The sequence below is a fragment of the Bufo gargarizans genome, chromosome 4, assembly GCF_014858855.1.
Source record: "Bufo gargarizans isolate SCDJY-AF-19 chromosome 4, ASM1485885v1, whole genome shotgun sequence".
NCBI lineage: Eukaryota > Metazoa > Chordata > Amphibia > Anura > Bufonidae > Bufo > Bufo gargarizans.
Genome location: NC_058083.1, coordinates 539,031,585 through 539,050,982, shown reverse-complemented (window position 1 = coordinate 539,050,982; position 19,398 = coordinate 539,031,585). Strand labels below are relative to the sequence as shown.

The window sequence follows — 19,398 nt, the reverse complement described above, 5'->3', positions numbered from 1 at the left end:
TGTGGTGGAACGGGAGCTTCGTGCCCTGGATGTGCATCCCTCAAATCTCCATCAACTGCAAGATGCTATCCTATCAATATGGGCCAACATTTCTAAAGAATGCCATCAGCACCTTGTTGAATCAATGCCACGTAGAATTAAAGCAGTTCTGAAAGCAAAAGGGGGTCCAACACCGTATTAGTATGGTGGTCCTAATAATTCTTTAGGTGAGTGTATATGCTCCTTGGTTTTGGATCAAGCCAATCGGTGATTTATTTATAAGTTCCAGCTATCTGCAACTTCATCCGTGACATCAGGTCATTTTGCAGCCACTAAATACTTAGTAGAAGTACACAAATCGTCCCACAACATGGACAGTGACATACTAGAGGGGGATCAATGTCAAACATTCCCCCAAAAATATGTATTTTAATCAGGGGCCATTAAAGGGAAACTCTCAAAAATGTGCCCTGCTGGAGCCTAGAAACATTTTATTTTAGGCCAGTGGAGTACAGGCCCCAAACATTAGGCATTCACCGGACAGAAAACATCAAGTGATTATGTGGCTGGAGGTACATTGGAAAGTCATTGGATATCAATTTTACTGCAGGCCAGTACAAATACATGTCAAATACATATGTTTAAAAGAACTAAAAGTATAAAATTGGATTAAAAACATGGCTAACGAAATCCCCCCTCTTGAAAAAAAACAAACAATGCTAATAGGTGAAATTCAATTACACGTGGTCGTCACAGGTGTTGAATTCCTCCGATATCCACGCCTCATTTATTTTTATAAATGTGAGGTAGTCCACACTGTCGTGAGCTAGGCGAGTGCGCTTATCGGTCACGATCCCCCCTGCTGCGCTGAACGTCCTTTCTGACAGGACACTGGACGAAGGGCAAGCCAAGAGTTCCATGGCAAATTGTGCCAAGCCTGCACACCCAGTAGTCCAGGGGTTCCTCGCTTCTCAGAGTGTCCACATCGGCCGTTAACCCGATGTAGTCGGACACCTGTCGGTCTGGGCGTTCCCTGAGGCTGGATCCGGAGGGCGGCTGTCGATGGGTTGGCTGCAAGAATGATCTCATATACGAAGTGACCAACACATCTTCAAACCGCACTCTTCTTGCATGCGCGGTAGAATTGGTACCCACAACTGTTTCTCTATTGGGTGGAAATTCCTCTGCCAGCGCCCGAAAAAGCAGAATGCAGCATCTCTTGCAGCAAGGCCTGGAAATGCTGCATTCTGACAGCCCTCTGTGATGCTGGGAACATGTCCGCCATTTTGTGTTTGTACCGGGAGTCTAAGTACATTGCCACCCAGTACTGGTCCTTGCCCTTTATTCTTTTTATACGGGGTCCCTCTTCAAACACTGGAGCATGAAGGCCCCCATTTGCACTAAACTGTATGCTGTGGAGTGGCCTGGCTCCTGCTCATCATCCAGGATAATGTCGTCCTCGGTCTCTTCCCCCCAGCCACAGACAACACCAGGAATCCCAGAAAAGTTTAAAGCCTGCTCTTCTTGCTCCTCCTCCGCCCCCGGCACCATCCTCCGTATGACTCCTCTTCAGACTCCTGCTGACTTGTCTCAGATGGAGTAGCCCCCCTGGGCATTCATCCAGCATTACGACTTCCTCATCTTCCTGCTCCTCGACGGCTTGATCAATGACACAATGTAATGCACGCTCCAGAAAGAAGGTGTAAGGTACGATGTCACTGATGGCGCCCTGACTGCGACTGACCAGTTTGGTGATCTCATCAAATGGCCGCAGAAGTCTGCATGCGTCGCACATGAGCAGCCACTGGCGCGGTGAAAAGAAACCAAGCTCCCAGAACCTGTCCTGCCGCAGAGTTCGTACAGGTAGTCGTTAACGGCACGTTTCTGCTGGAGCAGCCTATCAAGCATATACAAGGTGGAGTTCCATTGCACATCGGGCTGTCACAAACCAGACGTCTGACGGGCAGGTGGTGTCACCACTGAATGTCAGCAAGGCGAGCCATGGCCGTGTAAGATCTTCTGAAATGGACAGAGATTTTCCTGGCCTGCCGCAAGATGTCTTGGACCCTGGAGTATTTGGCAACAACAATTTGGCAACAACTTATTTCAGGACGTGTGCCATGCACGGCATGTGTGTCATTCTGCCCTGTTTCAGCGCACTCAGCAGATTGGCACCGCTGTCGCTCACCACTTTACCAACTGTCAAATTGAGCGGTGTTAGCCACTGATCGGCCTGTGACCGCAGAGCTGAAAGCAGTGCAGGACCGGTGTGGCTCTTGGCTTCCAGGCACAACAGACGCGGCACAGCATGGCAACGTCTTACCTGGCACGTCAAATAGGTTCTGGGGAGCTGGGAGGGTGCAGTGGAAGAGGCGGTAGCAGTGGAAAAGGAGGAGGCAGGATGGAGTAGGAGGAGGATAAGAAGAGGCAGGCCTGCATGCAATCTGTGACGGTAACACCAATATAGGGCTGTAAGCTTTTATTTTCTTTAAAAAAGGATTTTAGAGATATGTAAATTAGTCTTGTAGGTGCCCAAGGGGCTCTACGAACCTTCCTGGTGCCCAGCCACGCCCGCCTGTGCAGGAGCCCAGCACTGCCTATGTCCTCTGAATCTCCTTTCATCAACGATAGATTGCCGTAATCTCGCGATGCGCGAGCTGGTGCATTTCTTTCCCTGAGGCTGATGCCAGCACAGGGAAGGAACACTATACCGGCACTGCGCATCGCGAGATTATGACAATCTATTGGTGATGACAGGAGGAGATTCGGAGGACATAGGCGGTGCTGGGCTCCTTCACAGGCGGGCGTGGCTGGGCACCAGGAAGGTTCGTACAGCCCCTTGGGCACCTACAACACTAATTTACATATCTCTAAAATCCTTTTTTAAAGAAAATAAAAGCACACAGCCCTATAGGACAGGTATATTGTGGACATGCTAGCGGCGATCTAGCCGTGCATGTCCGCATCTCTATAGCCCAAAACTTGGTGACAGAATCCCTTTAAGGCGGTCGTCCCTAGGTAAGTGTTGGGCTTACCACGTCTTATGCGTTGACAGCACAGGCTGCAGATGGCAACACTATTGTCAGCAGCTGACATGTTAAAAAAAGCCCACACTGCAGAGCCATGTGCCTGTGTCCTGGGAGCGCCAAATGTGACCGTGCATGGTGGATGGCTCTCTCCAGATACATTTGCAGTCTGCTTTTTGCCTCCGGTGCACTGTGAGTTCTGCCTGCTTCTCCTCACTATCTGCTGCTCCGTCTCTCCCTCTGAACTCCCCTCCTCTTCCTCTCTTGTGGGCACCCACGTGATGTCCATCGACACGTCATCTTCACCACCACTGACATTAGAGATCTCGGAGTAGGCAGCAACAGCAGGGACCACCCTCCTTGGGCTGATCTGGGTACTGTCGTCAGACCGCTGGGTGGCAGCTGTTGCTACCTCCTCTTCCTCATCCGATGCCAAGAATGGCTGCGCATCACTAAGGTCTGGGAATGGATGGGAAAATAATTCCTCCTATTTGAGTGGAGGGGCTATGGTGGTGGTGGTGGTGTCTTTGGGGGTGCACACAGCATAGAGTGAGGAGGGTGCTTAAACAGAGGATGAGGAGAAGTGGAAGGCTGAATGAGCCACTCAACCAACTCTGGTGCGTCCTTTGACATAATCACACGCACCTTCTCCAACTTCCCACTTAGGCTCCGCCCTGGTGCACCTGCCCGACCCCTACCACCCCTGCGGAATGTCCGGCCTCTTCCTCTGCCTGTCATTTTCAAAATGTCCCTGTGATAAAAGTCCCTATAGAAGAGCAGTCTTTGTGGAAGCTGGTGTATCGCAGGCCTCAATCAATATTCGGTGGAAGCCGGTATATCAATCCCCTCTATCAGTATTCTGTGGAAACAGGTATATAGAACCCAATAATGAGTATTTGCTGTAAGCCGGCAAATCAAACCTCTTAATTGATATTTGGTGGAAGCTGGTGTATCATACCCCTCAATCAGTATTTTGGGGAAACAGTTATATCACACCCCTTATTCAGTTTTTGGGGGGGGGCAACAGGTAAATCACACCAGTTGCAATTAGTTATTCGAATAGCGTTTGTCGCTCTGTGTAGCTCATCAGAACCGCATACAAATGCACTGTATAGAGATTATATTACAACTGGCGAGTATGCAGTGCAACCAGTGATTGTTTTCTAGACTGTTTTAGACTCAACTAGGGCACAATGGATTAAGTCGCAAGGTATTTTTATTGAATGGCGGCTACAAAATATTGGATTACACACCTTTTTATCATGCGGTTTCTCAGCAAAGTGTAGGGGATTAGATAAATCTCATATATTTCTTCTGTGCAGAAACTGACCTGCCGTGCAGATTCAATGGTGTGTGAGATTTTTGGTGAGGATTTCAACCCTTTTGAATGGACGGGTAAGATCTGTGTCAAAATCACAACAAAATTTGCAAGTAAAACATGCGGATTTTAACATGAATTTGGTGCAAAAACACAAAAATCTGCATAGAAATGTGTGTGTAATTTCAGCAGGTCTACCCCTAGCCATGTGCAGGTAGGCAAACACTTCATTCAGACTACTTTCCAAGCCCAGTCAATACTTACTGGTCTGGTCACCCGCCCCTCCATTTGTGACCATGTTCAGGATACGAGAGCCGTACAAGCAGTGAGGACAGTTGGAGTAGCAGTACAATAAGGACTTCAGTGCAGATCTTCTAAAGACATGATATCAGTAAGTGACTGTATGTTTCCAGCACTTATCTGAAAACAAAGGGCAGCGAAACCATTTAAAGGGGTTTTCTGGGATTTTACTACTGATGACCTATCCTCAGGACCCCTGCTGATCAACTGTTTGAGAAGGCACCAAAGCACAGCGCTGTGCATTGTATAGTGGCCGTGCTTGGTATCGCACTCAGCCCCCTTTACTTCTATGTGTGTGAGTGTGATACCAAACACAGCCGTTATGCAATGTATGGCACTGTGCTTGGTAAGCACACAGAAGGCCGCAATGCTCACAGGAGAGCCGGTGTCTTCTGAAAACAGCTGATCAGCGGGGGTCCCGGGTGTCAGACCCCAACCAATCAGCTATGATGACCTAACCTGAAGATAGTGAATCCCAGAAAACCCCTTTACCTGTCAGTATGTTTCTGGAATGTGACAGCAAAGCTGAGAATCTGGAGGAAACGTCACAAGCATAGGAATAGCATACAATTTCCATGAAGATGCTGTCCGTGGTAAGATTTCAACCCATGGGCCCAACGCTGCACAGTAATGATGCTGATCATCAGTAATCTGCCATGCTCAGTGCATTCCTGCAAATTAAATTTATTATTGCTGTTTTCTTCTGTTCCATCAGCTTTATCTTTATATACGATGTCCCTCTGGATTCTCCTGGAGTAAGGGGGGAAGTATAAATACAGTAAGGAGAAGAAGCAAGGTTCCTAGGGACAATTCCGTGTCACTGCTCTGACAGTAAAGAAAGCTCTTTTCTGAATAACCTGATGGATTTAAGATGGTTTCTTCTCTGTATGAATTCAAAAATGTATTTCCTTGTTAAACATTGTTCACATACAAAACATCAGAGTGGTTTCTCCTCTGTGTGACTTCTTTCATGTTTTACAAGGTATAATTTTGTTGTAAAACGTTTCATACATAGTGAACATGAAAATGGCTTCACCTTTGTGTGACTTCTCTCATGTCTAATTTCATCCGATTTAGTTAGAAAACATTTCCCACAGACTGGGCATGAATACGGCTTCTCTCCTGTGTGAATTCTCTCATGTCTAATAAGATCTGATTTATTTCTAAAACATTTCCTACACACTGAACACAAATATGGCTTTTCTCCTGTGTGAATTCTCTGATGGTAATGGAGTTTGGCTTTTTCTCTAAAACATTTCCCACATTCTGAACATGAATACGGCTTCTCTCCTGTATGAATTTTCTGATGTGTAACCAAAGTTGATTTTTCTGTGAAACATTTCCCACAATCTGAACATGAATATAGCTTCTCTCCTGTGTGAATTCTCTCATGTTTTACAAGATCAGATTTCTGGATAAAACATTTTCCACATTCTGAACACAAATATGGCTTTAGCCCTGTGTGAATTCTCTGATGCATAAGGAGACTTGATTTTTCTGTAAAACATTTCCCACATTCTAAACATGAAAATGGTCTGTCTACTGTATGAATTTTCTGATGTGTAACCAGAGTTGACTTTTCTGCAAAAAATTTCAGACAATTTGAACATGAATACAGCTTCTCGTCTGTGTGAATTTCCTCATGTGCAGTAAAAGCTGATTTACTTGTGAAACATTTTTCACATATTAAACATGAATATGGCTTCTCCCCTGTGTGAATTCTCTGATGTCTATCAAGAACTGAGTTATTTACAAAGCATTTCCCACATTCTGAACATGAATATGGCTTCTCTCCTGTGTGAATTCTCTCATGCGTAACAAGATGTGATTTATTTACAAAGCATTTCCCACATTCTGAACATGAATATGGCTTTTCTCCTGTGTGAATTCTTTGATGTACAAGCAGACTTGATTTTTCAGTGAAACATTTACCACATTCTGGACATGAGTACAGCTTCTCTCCTGTGTGAATTCTCTCGTGTTTTACAAGATCTGATTTCTGGATAAAACATTTCCCACATTCTGGACATGAATACGGTTTCACCCCCGTGTGAATCCTCTGATGCGTTAGGAGACTAGATTTTTCTGTGAAACATTTCCCACATTCTGAACATGAATATGGCTTCTCTCCTGTGTGAATTCTCTCATGTTTTGCAAGATCTGATTTCTGGATAAAACATTTCCCACATTCAGAACATGAAAATGGCTTCTCTCCTGTGTGAATTTTTCTGTGCTTGGAAAGACTTGAGCTGCTTGTAACCTGCTTTCCACATTCCCCACACTGAAACTTTTTACCCCTTTTCTGCCCGATACTTGTGGTAACAATCTTTGACTGGTCAGGAGAAGGTTCCTCATAATCAGGAGGATTATATGATGGATCTGTATTGTGAAGTACTGGATATACAATCAGTGTAATGAGGTTTTCTCCTGAAGAGCACTGTGTGATATCCTGATCTTCTACTTTAAAATTTAGTGATAATGTGAAGTCTCCCTCGGAATTCTTACTGGGATTTCCTGTTAGAAATAAAATACATTTCATGAGTTGTTTCTCAAACCACAAAGAAGATAATTTATACCATTCCTATTAGGCTGGAGACACACATGTAATTTTTGATACAGTATTTAAAGACACAAGCGGTAGTGGTTCTAGTAAGAACGAGAAGTAAAAGTTCTTGCCTTATAGTTTTCATTCCTTTTGAATCCATTTCTGGCTTTGACTGAAAATTCTGCACCAAAACCTGGATGTGTGATTAGACCTATAAATCTTTGTACAATGCTTGTAGAGTCTTATAGAGGATAGACTAGACCAAAGATGAACGAATGTCTTGAAATTTGCTTTGTGTCCGATTCATTACATTTTTAAAAACAATTCAATACCTGTTACACAAATACAATATATATGACACTCTGAGGTCTTCTAGGACTCAGATTTTTTTAGATCTTTTCTTTATCTTTTTTTTTTTTGCTCTCTTGTCCGTGTCACATACATAGCTGCAGGTGAAAACATGGAGGACGGTGATAAAAAACAGTAGGTTCAAAAACACCTGCGTTGTCACGTGTTATGCTTTTTCATAAAGAAACCTTCCAAAAAGTGTCCCATATTGAGAGCAGATGGAATAACAACACACAAGTTGTTATTGGAGAAAACAGGGGCTTGTTGGGACCAAGAGTCCAAAAATGATGCCTTAATGGTCCAAAAATGATCCCCATTAATGTCATCAATAACACCTGGCATCTGATGACACCTACCTGAGGTATAACAGCCATTACTACATGTCTCCAGCCTTTATAGTGTAGTAGTAATGTCATCTATAACACCCGGCATCTGATGACACCTACCTGAAGTATAACAGCCATTACTACATGTCTCTAGCCTTTATAGTGTAGTAGTAATGTTATCTATAACACCCGGCATCTGATGACACCTACCTGAGGAATAACAGCCATTACTACATGTCTCCAGCCTTTATAGTGTAGTAGTAATGTCATCTATAACACCCGGCATCTGATGACACCTACCTGAGGTATAACAGCCAATACTACATGTCTCCAGCCTTTATAGTGTAGTAGTAATGTCATCTATAACACCCGGCATCTGATGTCACCTACCTGAGGTATAACAGCCATTACTACATGTCTCCAGCCTTTATACTGTAGAAGTAATGTCATCTATAACACCCGGCATCTGATGACATCTACCTGAGGTATAACAGCCATTACTACATGTCTCCAGCCTTTATAGTGTAGAAGTAATGCCATCTATAACACCCAGCATCTGATGACACCTACCTGAGGTATAACAGCCATTACTATATGTCTCGGGGGCTGTGTCAGTATAAAACCATCGGTTTGGTATTTACAAAGTCAGAACTGAAAGCTTAGTGTCTCAGGTGGCCCCCTATCACCAAGGATTGTGGAGCTTAGGTGGTTAAACTGAGTTTTTTTAGACCCCAGACATTAGTGCAGCTGTCACCACAGCCGGGGCCCCCCACAACTTCACGCTAAGCCGAGTGTCCAGCCTGGACATAAGAGGATGGATAGAAGAGCGTGAAAATTATTTCTATGTGCAGTCACAGCTCCCTCCGCTCCTGCACATAACACAGGGGTCACTGCCCGGAGTGCTACTTTACTGCAGCTCTAAGGTGGAGCCTCACCTGAAGAAACCTCCCAATTCCCTTCCTCCATTCATGATTCCATACCTGTGGTCACATGGACTGGAATGTCCTCCTCCACCTCACTCTTACACGGGGGATCGGCCCTCATCCGCTCTTCTTCATCCTCCACTTTGATAATAGTCAGATCTTCCCCCTGATTTCTCGTCTGTAACAATTCAGGACAATACAGCAGACAGGTGGGAAATCTAACAGATCCACATAAGAGACCCCCACCATCTATGACCCCTCTATGACTGCAGGACCCCCCTATATAGATGTGTACAGGGCTCAGCTCCATCTACCTGATGGTTCTCTGGGAGCTTCTCCTCTGGACAGTCCTGGGAATACAGAGGACGGGGACATCTCTCGGGGGGATTTCTCCTCCTGGATCCATCTGGGGAGACACAAGCACATAGTGACTGAATACATGGCCTCCTGTAGATCTGTCTATAGATCAGACACTTCTCTCAGATGCATCAATTCTAGGTTTAATGATCAGGTCCTAAATAACAATGTTCTACTTCTCATCAGCTAAACCCCAAGCAAATCCAGTCGCCCACATAGAAATGCTAGGCTTGGAGTTGCGCTTCCACCCAGAGACTCGACTTTCACTCCTTCCTAAGGCTTACTAATCTGTACATTAATACTCCTGGGCTTTACAGATCTTCCTGTAAAATGATCTAGTACTTTCTGGATAACAGAACTACTCAAAATTTGGAGAACTTAAATGCATCTCTAACTGTAAGGTGAATTTTTGACATTCCCTTCTTTCTGCTACCTAGTAGAGTAAAAAATGATGTAGTAGTAATGGTGATGATAGATAATAAGTTCTCACATCTCCGGTATTCTCTTCTATCCTTCTACTATATACAGTGATAAGCAGGGTGTTCTAGTGAGGATAGAAAATCAGTTCCCACCTCTCCTGTGCTCTCTCCTGCCCTTATACTATAGACCGTGATAAGCAGGGTGTTCTAGTGATGATAGATAATCAGTTCCCACCTCTCCTGTCCTTATACTATAGACCGTGATACGCATGGTGATCTAGTGATGATAGAAATTCAGTTCCCACCTCTCCTGTGTTCTCACCTGTCCTTATACTATATACAGTGATAAGCAGGGTGTTCTAGTAATGATAGATAATCAGTTCTCACCTCTCCTGTCCTTATACTATATACAGTGATAAGCAGGGTGTTCTACTGGTAATAGATAATCAGTTCTCACCTCTCCTGTCCTTATACTATAAACTGTGATAAGCAGGGTGTTCTAGTGATGATAGATAATCAGTTCTCACCTCTTCTGTGTTCTCTCCTGTCCTTATACTATATACAGTGATAAGCAGTGTGTTCTAGTGATGATAGATAATCAGTTACCACCTCTTCTGTGTTCTCTCCTGTCCTTATACTATAAACAGTGATAAGCAGGGTGTTCTAGTGATGATAAATAATCAGTTCTCACCTCTTCTGTGTTCTCTCCTGTCCTTATACTATAAGCAGTGATAAGTAGGGTGTTCTAGTGATGATAGATAATCAGTTCTCACCTCTCCTGTGTTCTTTCCTGTCCTTATACTATATACAGTGATAAGCAGGGTGTTCTAGTGATGATAGATAATCAGTTCTCACCTCTTCTGTGTTCTCTCCTGTCCTTATACTATACACAGTGATAAGCAGAGTGTTCTAGTGATGATAGATAATCAGTTATCACCTCTCCTGTCCTTATACTATAAACCAGGCATCCTCAAACTGCAGCCCTTCAGCTGTTGTAAAACTACAACTCCCACAATGCCCTGCTGTAGGCTGATACCTGTAGGCTGTTCGGGCATGCTGGGAGTTGTAGTTTTGCAACAGCTGGAGGGCAGCAGTTTGAGGATGCCTGCTAAAATCAGTGATAAGAAGGGTGTTCTAGTGATGATAGATAATCAGTTCTCACCTCTGCTGTGTTCTCTCCTGTCCCTTATATTATAATCAGTGCACTAATTGAGGCATTACTATTACTGGAGGCACTAATGGGATAATTACTTTTACTGGGGCCACTAATGGGGTCATTACTATTACTGGGGGCACTAATGGGGGGCATTACTATTACTAGGGGCACTGTCACAACTAGACAGCTGAGAAGCTCTGACAGAGGCCTTTCAGAACCTCCTCCTTGAATTTCTGTGTTGTGGTATTCAGCTCCTCCTCTCGTCAGCCTCTCTCAGCTGTCATGTGTTAATTGCTTCCCTTTAAATTCTTCCCCAGAAGGCTTTTCTGAGCGGCTTATATTACTTCCTGGAGTGTGTGTGCACGCTGATCTGTCCTCCTGTTTGCTTCAAAGCTAAGTGTACCTTTATCTGTTAATATCTGTTTGCTGGATCCCAGGTGACCCTGACTCCCTCCGTATCTTGTGTAGGGAGCCGGTGGTCATGTCCCCTCACTATTGTAGGGTGCTCAGGGCTTTATAGTCAAGGTTCGTGGATATGCAAACCTCCACCATTCGGATCTTTGCATAGGCTGAGCAGCCAGGGAAAGTGCCAGGTCTTCTGCAGGGGTCTCCCTTGGTTCCTTAGTTTTTGGATCCAGCGAGTCGTTTATACATGTTGCTTTGCCTTATTTCCTGTACACCGTCCATGACATTATAAGCCGCCATAACCGTCTCAAGCATGGATCCGGTTTCACTTTTGGCTGAACGCCTTCAGGGTCTTTCATTGGAGGTAGCTGATCTCCGCAGGACTTTTTCTCAGCTTCAAGTGACCGGTTCAGCTGGCGTTCATGGAGTTTGCTCTGAGCCTAAGATCTCGCTCCCGGATACGTTCTCCGGGGGTAGTGAGAATTTTGTGCGTTTTAGAGAGGCTTGCAAACTCCATTTTCGCCTTCTTCCCCATTCTTCTGGTGATGAGGAACGGAGGGTGGGGATCATTATATCGCTGCTCAGGGGTAACGCTCAGTCCTGGGCCTTTTCGCTGCCGGAGGAGGCACGGCCCCTCCGTTCAGTGGATGAATTCTTTTTAGCCCTGGGTCAGATATATGATGATCCGGATCGTATTGCTCTGGCGGAGTCTAGACTACGTCTCCTATGCCAGGGTAAACAATCCGCAGAAATATACTGCTCAGAATTTCGGAGACTGGTTGGAATGATGCTGCACTCCGAAGTCAATTTTGCCATGGTCTTTCAGAGGGATTGAAAGATGCATTCGCCTTTCATGAAAGGCCTATTTCTTTGGACTCTGCTATGTCTCAGGCCGTTCGTATTGACAGGCGTCTTAGAGAGAGAGGAGAGATCTCTCCTTCCTGTCATACTCAGTCCCAGGACACTGCAGCGGTCCCATTCTGTGCTCAGGGGTCTCAGTCGCTGTCAGCCCCTTCTGAGCAGGAGCCCATGCAGCTGGGGTTGATTGCTTCTGACAATAGAAGATTCAGCCCGCATGGGAGGGTTTGTTTTTGTTGTGGAGGTATTAATCATTTGGCAAATATTTGTCCCTCTAGGAGATTCAGACAGTTCTCTGGGTATAATAAAGAAACAAAGAGGAAAAAATCTTTGAAAAATGTTCCGTCTGTTACTATTGGCAGGGTTGAGGCGGAGATTGAAGGTTTTCCGTTTGCTTGTAGTTCCCGTTTTGTCCTGCCGGCTAGGGTGGCGCTAGAGAGCAAGAACATTTTTTGTGAGATTTTTGTGGATAGTGGAGCAGCGGTCAATCTCATTGATAATCACTTTGCGATAACTCATGGTTCCAGGTGTGCGCTTTGAGAAAGGATATTCCTGTGTTTGCTATCGATTCCGCTCCACTTTCTCAGAAGTCATTAAAGGGCATAGTTCACAATATCCGTTTAATTGTGAGTGATGCTCATGTTGAGGATGTGTCATGTTTCGTCCTTAGCGGTTTGCCGACTCCTCTAGTGTTGGGGCTACCCTGGCTCACTAAACATAACCCCACCATTGATTGGCAAGCGAGGCAAATAAATGGTTGGAGTGACTTTTGCAGAGAGAATTGCCTCACGACATCTGTTTCTGAGGTTGCTACTAAGACTGTACCATCTTTTCTCTCTGAATTTTCGGATGTCTTCTCTGAGAGTGGAGTTCAGGATTTGCCCCCGCACAGGGAGTACGATTGCCCTATTAATCTCATCCCAGACGCCAAGCTGCCTAAATCTCGTTTATACAATCTTTCCCAACCTGAGAGGATCGCTATGCGTGCTTATATCTCTGAGAGTCTGAGAAAGGGACACATACGACCCTCAAAGTCACCTGTTGCCGCTGGTTTTTTCTTTGTTAAGAAAAAAGATGGTTCTTTAAGACCTTGTCTGGATTTCAGGGAGCTGAACAATATCACAATTCGTGACCCTTATCCGCTTCCTCTAATCCCGGACCTATTTAACCAGGTTGTTGGGGCTAAAGTCTTTTCCAAATTAGATCTAAGAGGGGCATACAACCTGGTCAGGGTCAGAGAAGGGGACGAATGGAAGACGGCCTTCAATACCCCTGAGGGCCATTTTGAGAATTTGGTTATGCCTTTTGGTTTGATGAATGCCCCAGCCGTTTTTCAGCATTTCGTGAACAGCATTTTTTATCATTTGATGGGAAAATTTGTATTGGTGTATTTGGATGACATTTTGATTTTTTCTCCCGATTTCAAAACTCATAAGGAACATTTACGTCAGGTCTTGCTCATCCTGCGGGAGAATAAATTATATGCGAAACTGGAAAAATGTGTGTTTGCGGTTCCAGAAATTCAATTTCTGGGGTTTCTTCTCTCCGCTTCTGGTTTTCGCATGGACCCCGAGAAGGTCCGCGCTGTGCTTGAGTGGGAGCTTCCTGAGAATCAAAAGGCGCTGATGCGTTTTTTGGGCTTTGCCAATTATTACAGGAAGTTCATTTTGAATTATTCTTCTATTGTTAAACCACTCACTGATATGACCAGAAAGGGGGTAGATTTTTCTTCTTGGTCAGTAGAGGCGCGTAAGGCTTTTTCTGATATCAAGGAGAGTTTTGCTTCCGCTCCCATCTTGGTGCAACCTGATGTTTCGTTACCCTTCATAGTTGAGGATTGATGCTTCTGAGGTGGGTGTGGGGGCGGTCTTGTCTCAGGGTTCCTCTCCTGCCAATTGGCGACCGTGTGCCTTTTTCTCAAGAAAACTCTCCTCCGCAGAGAGAAATTACGATGTGGGAGATAGGGAATTGTTGGCCATCAAGTTGGCTTTTGAGGAATGGCGCCATTGGCTAGAGGGAGCCAGACACCCTATTACCGTATTTACTGACCATAAAAATCTGGCCTACTTGGAGTCAGCCAAGCGTCTGAACCCGAGACAGGCCAGATGGTCGTTGTTCTTTTCTAGGTTTAATTTTGTTGTCACGTTCCGCCCTGGGGTTAAGAATGTGAAGGCAGATGCCCTGTCACGTTGTTTTCCGGGAGGCGGGAATTTTGAAGACCCGGGTCCCATTTTGGCTGAAGGTGTGGTGGTCTCTGCTCTTTTTCCTGAATTGGAGGCAGAGGTGCAGGCAGCCCAGTCAGAGGCTCCTGATCTTTGTCCTCCTGGGAGGTTGTTTGTGCCTCTCGCTTTAAGACACAAGATTTTTAAAGAACACCACGATACGGTCCTTGCTGGGCACCCGGGGGTAAGAGCCACACTGGATCTCATCGCTCGGAGATTCTGGTGGCCTGCGCTTCGTAAGTCGGTTGAGGGTTTTGTGGCAGCCTGCGAGACTTGCGCTCGTGCCAAAGTCCCTCATTCACGGCCATCAGGTCCTCTCCTTCCCTTGCCCATTCCTTCCCGTCCTTGGACACATCTGTCCATGGACTTTATCACGGACCTGCCTCGTTCCTCGGGGAAGACTGTGATTCTGGTGGTGGTGGACCGTTTTAGCAAAATGGTGCATTTCATCCCTTTTCCTGGTTTGCCCAATGCTAAGACGCTGGCGCAGGCATTTGTTGATCACATTGTCAAATTGCACGGTATTCCTTCAGACATAGTCTCTGATAGGGGCACGCAGTTTGTTTCCAGATTCTGGAAGGCTTTCTGTTCTCGCTTGGGGGTTCGGTTGTCATTCTCTTCTGCTTTCCACCCGCAGTCGAATGGCCAGACAGAGCGCGTCAATCAGAATCTGGAGACATATCTGCGTTGTTTTGTGGCGGAGAATCAAGAGGATTGGTGTTCTTTTTTGTCCCTTGCTGAGTTTGCTTTAAATAACCGTCGTCAGGAGTCCTCTGATAAGTCACCATTTTTTGGTGCATATGGGTTTCATCCACAGTTTGGGACTTTCTCGGGAGAGGGGTCTTCTGGTTTACCTGATGAGGACAGATTCTCCTCGTCTTTGTCATCTATTTGGCAAAAGATTCAAGATAATCTAAAGAGCATGAGTGAGAGATATAAGCGTGTGGCTGATAAGAGACGTGTGCTTGGTCCGGACCTGAATGTTGGTGATCTGGTGTGGTTGTCTACCAAGAATATCAAATTGAAGGTTCCCTCCTGGAAGTTGGGTCCTAGGTTTATTGGGCCTTACAAAATCCTGTCTGTCATCAATCCTGTTGCCTACCGTCTTGATCTTCCTCAGACTTGGAAGATCCATAATGTTTTTCATAAGTCCTTATTGAAACCTTATGTTCAACCCATTGTACCCTCGCCTTTGCCTCCTCCTCCGATTATGGTTGATGGGAATCTTGAATTTCAGGTATCTAGGATTGTGGATTCTCGTCTTGTCCGCGGTTCTCTTCAGTACTTTGTTCAGTGGGAGGGGTATGGTCCTGAGGAGAGGATGTGGGTCCCAGTGACGGACATTAAGGCCTCTCGTCTCATCAGGGCTTTCCATAGGTCCCATCCTGAGAAGGTGGGTTCTGAGTGTCCGGAGTCCACTCGTAGAGGGAGGGGTACTGTCACAACTAGACAGCTGAGAAGCTCTGACAGAGGCCTTTCAGAACCTCCTCCTTGAATTTCTGTGTTGTGGTATTCAGCTCCTCCTCTCGTCAGCCTCTCTCAGCTGTCATGTGTTAATTGCTTCCCTTTAAATTCTTCCCCAGAAGGCTTTTCTGAGCGGCTTATATTACTTCCTGGAGTGTGTGTGCACGCTGATCTGTCCTCCTGTTTGCTTCAAAGCTAAGTGTACCTTTATCTGTTAATATCTGTTTGCTGGATCCCAGGTGACCCTGACTCCCTCCGTATCTTGTATAGGGAGCCGGTGGTCGTGTCCCCTCACTATTGTAGGGTGCTCAGGGCTTTATAGTCAAGGTTCGTGGATATGCAAACCTCCACCATTCGGATCTTTGCATAGGCTGAGCAGCCAGGGAAAGTGCCAGGTCTTCTGCAGGGGTCTCCCTTGGTTCCTTAGTTTTTGGATCCAGCGAGTCGTTTATACATGTTGCTTTGCCTTATTTCCTGTACACCGTCCATGACAGGCACTAATTGAAGCATTACTATTACTGGGGGCACTAATGGAGGCATTACCATCACTGGGGGCACTAATGGAGGCATTACTATTACTGGGGGCACTAATGGAGGCATTACTATTACTGGGGGCACTAATGGGGGCATTACTATTACTAAGGGCACTAATGGGGGCATTACTATTACTAAGGGCACTAATGTGGGCATTACTATTACTGGGGGCACTAATGGGGGCATTGCTATTACTTGGGGGCACTAATGTGGGCATTACTATTACTGGGGGCACTAATGGGGGCATAACTATTAATGGGGCACTAATGGAGGCATTACCATTACTAGGGGCACTAATGGGGGCATTACCATTACTGGGGGCACTGATGGAGACATTACTGGGGCACTAATGGAGGCATTACTATTACTGGGGGCACTAATGGAGGCATTACTATTGCTGGGGGGCACTAATGGAGGCATTACTATTACTGGTGGGCACCAATGGGGGCATTACTATTACTAGGGGCACTAATGGAGGCATTACTATTACTGGGGGGCACTAATGGAGGCATTACTAAAACTGGAGGAATAAATGGGAGCATTACTATTACAAGGGGCACTAATGGGAGCATTACTATTGCTGGGGGGCACTAATGGGGGCATTACCATTATTGGGGCACTGATGGAGGCATTACCATTACTGGGGGCACTGATGGAGACGTTACCATTACTGGGGGCACTAATGGAGGCATTACTATTACTGGGGGCACTAATGGAGGCATTACTATTACTGGGGGCACTAATGAGGGGCATTACTATTACTAAGGGCACTAATGGAGGCATTACTATTGCTGGGGGCACTAATGGAGGCCTTACTATTACTGGGGGCACTAATGAGGGGCATTACTATTACTAAGGGCACTAATGGAGGCATTACTATTGCTGGGGGGCACTAATGGAGGCATTACTATTACTGGTGGGCACTAATGGGGGGCATTACTATTACTAGGGGCACTAATGGAGGCATTACTATTACTGGGGGGCACTAATGGAGGCATTACTATTACTGGATGAATAAATGGGAGCATTACTATTACTAGGGGCACTAATGGGAGCATTACTATTATTAGTGGCACTAATGGAGGCATTACTATTATTGGGGGAACTAATGGAGGCATTACTATAACTAAAGGCACTAATGGGGGCATTACTATTACTGGGGGATATAAAGGGGGGCATTACTATTACTGGGGGCACTAATGGAGGCATTACTATTACTGGGGGCACTAATGGAGGCATTACTATTATGGGGGGCACTAATGGAGGCATTACTATTACTGGGGGCACTAATGGAGGCATTACTATTACTGGGAGATATAAAGGGGGGCATTACTATTACTGGGGGTACTAATGGGGCATTACTATTACTAGGGGCACTAATGGGGGCATTACTAATACTGGGGGATATAAAAAGGGGGCATTACTATTACTGGGGGTACTAATAGGGCATTACTATTACTAGGGGCACTAATGGAGGCATTACTATTACTAGAGGCACTAATGGGGGCATTACTATTACTGGGGGCACTAATGGAGGCATTACTATTACGGGGGGCACTAATGGAGGCATTACTATTACTGGGGGCACTAATGGAGGCATTACTATTACTGGGAGATATAAAGGGGGGCATTACTATTACTGGGGGTACTAATGGGGCATTACTATTACTAGGGGCACTAATGGGGGCATTACTAATACTGGGGGATATAAAAAGGGGGCATTACTATTACTGGGGGTACTAATAGGGCATTACTATTACTAGGGGCACTAATGGAGGCATTGCTATTACTAGAGGCACTAATGGGGGCATTACTATTACTGGGAGATATAAAGGGGGGCATTACTATTACTGGGGGTACTAATGGGGCATTACTATTACTAGAGGCACTAATGGGGCATTACTATTACTAGGGGCACTAATGGAGGCATTACTATTACTAGGGGCACTAATGGGGGCATTACTATTACTGGGGGATATAAAGGGGGCATTACTATTACTGGGAGCACTAATGGAGACATTATTAATACTGGGGGGTATAAAGGGGGGCAATACTATTACTAGGGGATATAAAGGGGGGCATTACTATTACTGGGGGTACTAGTGGAGACATTATTAATACTGGGAGCCACATCATGACATCTCGACTTGAAGAGGTTGTCTCATCATAGAGAATGGAGGCTATCGCTAGGATATGTACCCATTGTCTTATAGGTGCCGGTCTCACCCGCACATCCAGCAGTGTCCGCCCGGAGCAGACCCGTCCACAGCTCCTGTTACCTGGGAGGGGAGCCTCCATCATGGCGGCCGGGGGCAGATCCTCCATGGAGACAGAGGGGGAAGGACCTTCGGTGACGTCCCTGTCATGTGATCAGTGCCGGAGGGGCAGAGTTCAGTAGTGTAGAAAAAATATTTGAGGACCTGCGGTGACGTCACAGTCATGTGTTCGGTATTTGGGGCGAAGTTCACAGTATACAGCTAATGGTTAAGGACCTGCGATGACATCACTATCATGTGACCTGAGGGGCGGAGCTGCACATTCAGGAGACCCTTGTAGGATAAATACTAAACTCATTAGGACCTTGTGACGTCAGAGGGTCACATGACCTTCATAGTAACCAGAGCGGCTGTTCCTGGACATGCTGGGAGTTGTAGTCCTCCTCTACCTCCTCCTGTAATGTCCTCTGATATCACATAATAACGGGCTGGACATGCTGGGAGTTGTAGTCCTCTTCTACCTCCTCCTGTAATGTCCTCTGATATCACATAATAACAGGCTGGACATGCTGGGAGTTGTAGTCCTCTCCTACCTCCTCCTGGTATGTCCTCTGATGTCACATAATGACAGGCTGGACATGCTGGGAGTTGTAGTCCTCTCCTACCTCCTCCTGTAATGTCCTCTGATGTTACATAATAACAGGCTGGACATGCTGGGAGTTGTAGTCCTCTCCTACCTCCTCCTGTAATGTCCTCTGATATCAGATAATGACAGGCTGCACATGCTGGGAGTTGTAGTCCTCTCCTACCTCCTCCAATGTCCTCTGATATCACATAATGACAGGCTGGACATGCTGGGAGTTGTAGTCCTCTCCTACCTCCTCCTGGTATGTCCTCTGATATCACATAATGACAGGCTGGACATGCTGGGAGTTGTAGTCCTCTCCTACCTCCTCCTGGTATGTCCTCAGATATCACATAATGACAGGCTGGACATGCTGG

General features: G+C 45.7%; 1 protein-coding gene across 2 annotated transcripts; it reads right to left on the bottom strand.

Moving 5' to 3' along the window:
- Positions 1-4,215: 4,215 nt before the first annotated feature.
- LOC122936059 (gastrula zinc finger protein XlCGF26.1-like) lies at positions 4,216-18,504 on the bottom strand. 2 transcript variants are annotated; one of them, XM_044292060.1, is made up of 3 exons: positions 18,407-18,504; positions 9,080-9,171; positions 4,216-7,137 (listed from the first exon to the last, which is right to left on the bottom strand). In XM_044292060.1, exons 1-3 carry the CDS (start codon positions 18,412-18,414, stop codon positions 5,561-5,563), a joined length of 1,677 nt encoding a protein of 558 aa, XP_044147995.1. In that variant the 5' UTR covers positions 18,415-18,504; the 3' UTR covers positions 4,216-5,560. The 2 variants fall into 2 exon arrangements, with proteins under 2 accessions (XP_044147995.1, XP_044147996.1); XM_044292061.1 differs by having other exon boundaries at positions 18,380-18,503.
- Between the last annotated feature and the right edge of the window lie 894 nt (positions 18,505-19,398).